A 6,588-nucleotide genomic window follows, 5' to 3' on the forward strand; every position below is an offset into this window, starting at 1 on the left:
ATTGATATATGTGTACATGAGCATTTGAATGATACCCGGGCTAAGTCCCGAAGGCATTTATGCTAGTTATTATATCCGGCTAAGACCAAGGCATTCGTATGAGTTGTTATATCCGGCTAAGACCAAGGCAATTGTGCAAGTTACCAAATCCGGGTTAAGACCAAAGGCAATTGTGCTTTTGGTTATATCCGGTTAAATCAAGGTACGTGATTCGAAATGAGCAATCTTGCTGTAAAATTTCAGTTTATACACTTGTGAAAATTCCAGCAATGAGGTATGTTCGTATGTGCTTGAATTAGTTGAGTCCTTACAAGTAAGTATTCGCCAGTTGATAAACGAGCTACCGCCTTTAGCTAAGTTGTTCTTTTGTGTATAAACATAAGGGTTGGTAATGTGAAGTAAGTATGATTATGAGAATGTGTATTAATAAAGTGATTCATTTAGTTATGTAAATGTAATACTTTAGTCAAAGCTGATTTCATTACTTGAGACTTACTAAGCATTAAAATGCTTACCCCGTTGCTTTGGCTTTCTGTTTTATAGATTTTGCTCGTTAGCTATCGGATTCGGGATCATCGAAGTCGAAGTCATCCACACTATCAAAGCCCCCATTTTGGTACAATTTTGGTTGAACTTTGAAATGGCATGTATAGGATTACCCTTTTGTTGTAGGACATGTACCTTTCAGTTTTGTGTAAACTTTGATAGCCATGCGAAAATGGCTTATATACGTTTTTAGCATAGTACTATAATCGTTTGTATGTTGATCATTATGAGGTATGGAATTGTTTTGAAACGATTAGCCATTTGAATGGTTAATCATAATCACACTTTGTGCTATGTATGCAAAAAGGGCCAATTGAATCATGGAAATCATGAAATAGGTAAAGCCTACCTTAAAGGCAGATGCTGACAGCAGCAGTGATGTGGATGTGAAAAATCACTAAAAATAGTAGGAATGGTATTAAATAGTGAATAAATTATTTAAATGAACCTTGATGAATCTAATTTCATATGGAATAAACGAAATGGTCAAATGAGTTATATGTTAAGAGATATTAAAGTTCTCGTGAAACAGGGCCAGAACGGTTTCTGGATCCCCTGTTTCCACTTTGGAAATTCATTGTAAATTAACCAGAGATAATTAGGAGTCATACCATATATGTATAGATTCCTCTCTGAGTCTAGTTTCTATGGAAACAAACGGCATCAGTATTGAAGCCCTGTACAGGGAGATATCCAATTCGTAATGCGTGAAGGTCAGTGTAGTCAAACCCTGGATTAGGGGAGACTTTAACTAATAAACTGTACTAATTGGCCCAACCAAAAATTCTAGAAAAAAATATGTTGATGGGCTTATGAGTCTAGTTTCAGGGAAAATTTATGAAACTGATTTTCAAGCTTTAAAACTCAAGATATGATTTTTAAGGCGACAGTGATGCAGTAACCAGCTAGTCTGGAAAATTTTTTTTTTATGGACTGTGAAACAATTAAGTTAAGTCTGTGTGCACCTTGTGTTCGACTCCGGTAACGGACTCGGGTACGGGGTGTTACAGAAATCGGGCGGATGGTCTAACTAGTGGCTAGACCGGACCGATTGGGTCGTGATTGACCCTGACTGAACTAGCAATAGCCGGATATGCTCGGGTGTCGTAAGGTTGTCGCACCTGCATCACTGGACACGGCGGTGCCAGTGGCTACGACGGCGGCGTCTCGGTGGTTGGCGGTGGTTGGTTGTCAGTGGTTGAGCAGTGGAAGAGTTACACTCCTATTGGGACTCTACCAGAGAATTTGATTTCAGATTAACTATTCTAAAAATAATATTATTTGCATAGTTTAATATTAAATTTAATTTAATGCTTATGTTAATAGTATGTTATTAATTTAATATTAAAGCGATTATCTTAATATTAAATTTAATTTACTGTTTATCTTGTAGATAAATATTATATTATTTTAATAAGATTTAATATTAAATTTAATCTAATATTTAGCTTAATAAATATTATATTAATTTAATATGAAAGAGATTAAGTTTAATCATAGTTGAACTCTCTAAACTCTCCTTATATAAAGCGAGTCTTGGGTTATTATTTTCACACACTTAAATTCAAGAGAAAGTTGTAGAGAAAAAATTCTCTAAAGAGATTATTCCAAAAGATTTCTAGAAATATTTTTATGATTTACAACTTGACCCAAAAGTTTAGAGAAATTACAAAATTACTCTACTTATAATTTTTGTGAAAATTTTTTTAATTCAAAGCAAGCCTATATTCGGCAGACGTGAGCTTGAGGATAGTGGAGAAGACTACTCAGTCGAGCGCTCATCCTAGGCGAATCGAAAATGTACAAATTTGATTAAGTGTTTATTACTTTAAATATCAAAACCAAGACCTTATTTTGGAAAAAAAAATTAAAACTTTGGTTTTTCCCTAAATTTATTTTTTGCTCCGTTTTCCAAACCCCATTTTTCCAAGATAAAATTTCTCTTTGGAAATGAGAGCGTGTGACTTTGGATTTCATTAGTGGGTTGCCTTTGGCACCCACTAAGAAGGATTCTATTTGGGTCATTTGATTTGGACGTAAGGGAAAGTTGAGCCCTAGGTTCATTGGGCCTTATTAGATTATGAAACGTATTGGGCCAGTCGCTTATCAGTTAGAGTTACTTTCGGAGTCAGAGCGTATTCATGATGTGTTCCACGTCTCTATGTTGAGGCAGTATCTGTCTGATCCATCTCAAATAGTATCAGTTGAGGAGATTGAGGTAAGACCAGATTTGAATTTGGAGGATGAGTCATTTCAGATTTTGGATCATGAGGTTAAAGTCTTGAAGAGGAAGACTATACCATTAGTTAAGGTTCTATGGAAAAATCATTGTACAGAGGAAGCCACTTGGGAACCTGAGGACTCGCTACGACAACAATACCCACGTTTGTTTGAGTCATGTAAATTTTTGAAGCCGAAATTTCTTTAAGGAGGGGAGAGTTGTAATCCTAAAAAATTTGAGTTCTTGGATTGTTAAGTTTTGTCAAGTAATTGATCTGTTTCAGTGGTTAAGTGCCTTGGATATGTGTTTGAGGTCTTGTATCTGAGCATAATCTAATATATTCTCTAAAATATTTATGCATTTGATTTGTTATTTGTGACAATATGCACACTGAGCTTGTAAGCTCACATTTTGTGTGTTTCCTTTTAGCTAACCAACGACCTTAGGATGGATTAGCGTGACAGGAGCTCAGTTCAGTAATTGTGTTTACCTTAATACTATTAGGTTTATAATCATTTTCATATGGGATGTTTTAATTGGAATTTTTGAGACTGTTGTTGGTTTTTGGTTTTATTCATTACTTTGGAACAATTTAATTACTATTTTTTTAAATACCTATTTCAAACTACAAAGTTATGATTTCTAAGATAGAAACACAATTTTCAAAACAATGTTAATTAAGGATTTCCACTATAAGATAATTTAGAAAAAAAGAATATGTGACTTCCAAAATAAATTGTTAACTTTAAACGGTATGTTCTTTTAAAGTTTCAAAAAGGGAGAAAGACAAGGTTTGGTTTCGAATTGTTTTTGAACTTTGGATTTCAAAACGAATTTTATGTAACTCCTCAAAATTGGCAATAACGTCTAAGTCGAGTTTGGGGTGTTACATCCCTATTGATAATTCACAACGTATAACTTCCAAATGAGCTCCATATCATGCTATTATAGAATCTAATAATTTAATTAACAGTGACTCAGATTTTGAATAAACTAAGAAGAAGATGCAATACCCCTTACTTTTCATACTTACAGATCATTATAACAGATATCCTTCTCGACATGAAGATACACATCTCTTTTCCATGGAAAACCCTTAAAACTTTATTCAACTCTTATTCCAGAGCATATCAATACTCTGTATTGGTTACATTTATTTTAGAACTACTAAAACTTACTCATATCTTAGCATAGAGGCAGACATTCAGATTCATAGCTTACTAGATATTCTTGACAGTTTATGCCACATAGGCTTAACAAAATACACCATGCAAGCAATCAGATAAAACACACCACTAAGGCGATCCATTCAGAGTTTGCCACAAAGGCATTCCTTTTCAGAGTTAGCCATACAGGTTATACTATTCAAAGTTCTCCATAAAGGCTATTCTTTTCAAAGTTCACCATAAAGGCTTTTTTTAATTGTTGTGTTTACAATATGGATTTGCCTAAACTTAAATTACGTGAGTTCCCTTTAGAGGATGCCGTGGCCATGGACACCCAGAGAACCCTATTGGGTAATCACCATTCCTTAGTTTTTTTAAGAAGATGCCATGACCATGAACTTTTCCTTTAGATTTTATATTAGAATTCGTGTTTTCAGCCCCAGCAGACTCCACTAAACACCACTGCGGTTAACAGACACAGACTCTCTTAACAAATTCTTCATGCATTGACACAATCTAAATTCAACCTTTTACTTCACTAACATACACCTAAACAAAACACACGTCTCATAACATATATTTTAGACATATACATACTATAACATCCTACACCCGATCTAGTCACCTGACTCGAGCTGTAAGGTATTACGATAATAATCTATGAACATTTATTGTAAATTTCGATCAAAATCAACTAAATAAATCATATTCAATCATTTCCATGCTTTTCAATCAATTCTGGACTTGATTCAAGCTTACAGAACATTTAAAACAAATCGAGATCAATTCTGGATTAAATTAAAATTTCTACAAAATTTGAAATAAAATGTACAAACAAGGGCCACACGGTCATGTGGCCAGACCATGTGAAAGAGCCCAGGCCTTGTGGCTTAAGGACATGGTCGTATGGTCAAATCGTGTATAGTTTGAAAATAGGGTCACATGGTCGTGTGCCTGACCGTGTACAATTCGAAATAAGGTCATATGGCTATGTCGCATACCGTGTGCCAAACCGTGTGTGATCCAAAATAGGGTTACATGGCAGAACATACCTGCACCAAAATTGAATTGGCAACATGGCCATTTTGAGTAATCGTGTGTGGCACATGACCGTGTGACAACCCGTGTGAACCTAAAATAACTTCTAAAACAAGTCAAAAACATTACCCATTTCTTAGATGCCAAGACAAATCAAAATCAATCATTCACATGCATTCAAAACACATTCAAATAAGTTTAAAACACACCAAAACATTCAACCTAAGTGCCTAACCAATATGCCCTCATTGGCACCACATTTCATACACCAACCAATTAACAATAATGACTAGAAGTTCCTACCTTTTACACATGCCAAACGTACCAATTCATCCATACCCTTCACATTCAATTCTACCATGTTTTAACCACATTCATGAAGCACCAGCCAAATAGCCAAATGCACATACATATAGACATTTAAAAGATCAAACAAGGATATACATAACCATAAGTATGCAACTATCATACTAGCATAAAACATATCACTTGTGGTAACTACTTATATATATACAAGTTACTTCCATTACATGACACATATTCCTAAAATAAACAATTTCAAAATCTATCGAAATGTAGCTGGATAATGTGATCTTTGAGTTGATCCGATCACTCAATTCCACAAAACAATATCTACAAGGAAATAAGAAAAATGACACGAGTAAGCTTTAATAGAGCTAAGTAAGTTCATAGGTCAAAGCGATAAAACTTACTGTATAAACATAAAAAATTATGTAATAACAATGTTTATAAACATTAATCCTACCTACCACAACTAATCAACAAATGCGTTTTGTATATATTTATGAGTTGCCTAATCTAATCAATCATACAAGATCATTCAATATCAAGTCACACTATAATATTGAAAAATCATGCAAACGTTTGTGTAATTCAAGAACTAATCATATAACTATAAAAAATATGCCTGATGAACGGTATAAATAGATACAGATACGCAGTTATCGACCCATCAGATGCCAGAAAAGCTCAAATGAGCAAAACCAATCGAGAACATGCCTAGGCACTAAGTGCCTAGCCCGAGGCTGCCATCCTTCCAAAAACACGTCTGGACACCAAGTGCCAAGCCTGTAGGCTTTACATCCGCCCCCCATAACACACCAAAATCACTGTAAATATAGCTCAGTAATCCACAACAAATGTTGGATTTTGGTATACCCAGTGCAATAATAAGTTAGAAATCATTATTGTAACACCCGATTTTAGGCCTAGTCAGAACAGTGGTTTTGGAACCACTCACCTGAGGTCAAAGAAAATATTTCTGATATTATTTTATGTTTTATAGCATGATTTTATGAGTGCATGAAAATTTTGGTGAATTTATTTTAGCGATTGCATGCTTAATTGCAAAAAAGGACTAAATTGCATAAAGTGCAAAAGTCCCATTTTGATAGCTAAGGGTGTTAATTTTCCATGAATCTTAATGTGAAGGTATTTAAAGGAAAATTAGGCCAATTTTAGAAGGGTGACCGGCCATAGGGGACAAGTTGGTCAAAAAAGTCAAAAGCCTAGGTGGTTTGGTGACTTAATTGAATAAAATAAAACAAAATGACTTTGTCTTTTCATTCTCTTATCCTACCACCAAAATTTTCAGCA

At 34.5% G+C, this 6,588-nt stretch overlaps 1 protein-coding gene across 1 annotated transcript; it reads left to right on the forward strand.

Annotated features, from left to right (window-relative positions):
* Positions 1-2,626: 2,626 nt before the first annotated feature.
* On the forward strand, positions 2,627-3,103 carry LOC108468278 (uncharacterized). Its single transcript, XM_017769169.1, has 2 exons — positions 2,627-2,945; positions 3,051-3,103. The coding sequence occupies exons 1-2, from the start codon at positions 2,627-2,629 to the stop codon at positions 3,101-3,103; spliced, it is 372 nt and encodes a 123-aa protein (XP_017624658.1).
* Positions 3,104-6,588: the final 3,485 nt, after the last annotated feature.

Source organism: Gossypium arboreum, chromosome 8, assembly GCF_025698485.1.
Source record: "Gossypium arboreum isolate Shixiya-1 chromosome 8, ASM2569848v2, whole genome shotgun sequence".
In the NCBI taxonomy this organism is placed as follows: Eukaryota; Viridiplantae; Streptophyta; class Magnoliopsida; order Malvales; family Malvaceae; genus Gossypium; species Gossypium arboreum.

Bases quoted from the DNA above. Each gene is read 5' to 3' on its own strand.
- LOC108468278 (XM_017769169.1), top strand. From the start codon at position 2,627: ATGAAACGTATTGGGCCAGTCGCTTATCAGTTAGAGTTACTTTCGGAG. The intron at 2,946-3,050 runs GTAAATTTTTGA...GATCTGTTTCAG, and splicing joins CCCACGTTTGTTTGAGTCAT to TGGTTAAGTGCCTTGGATAT.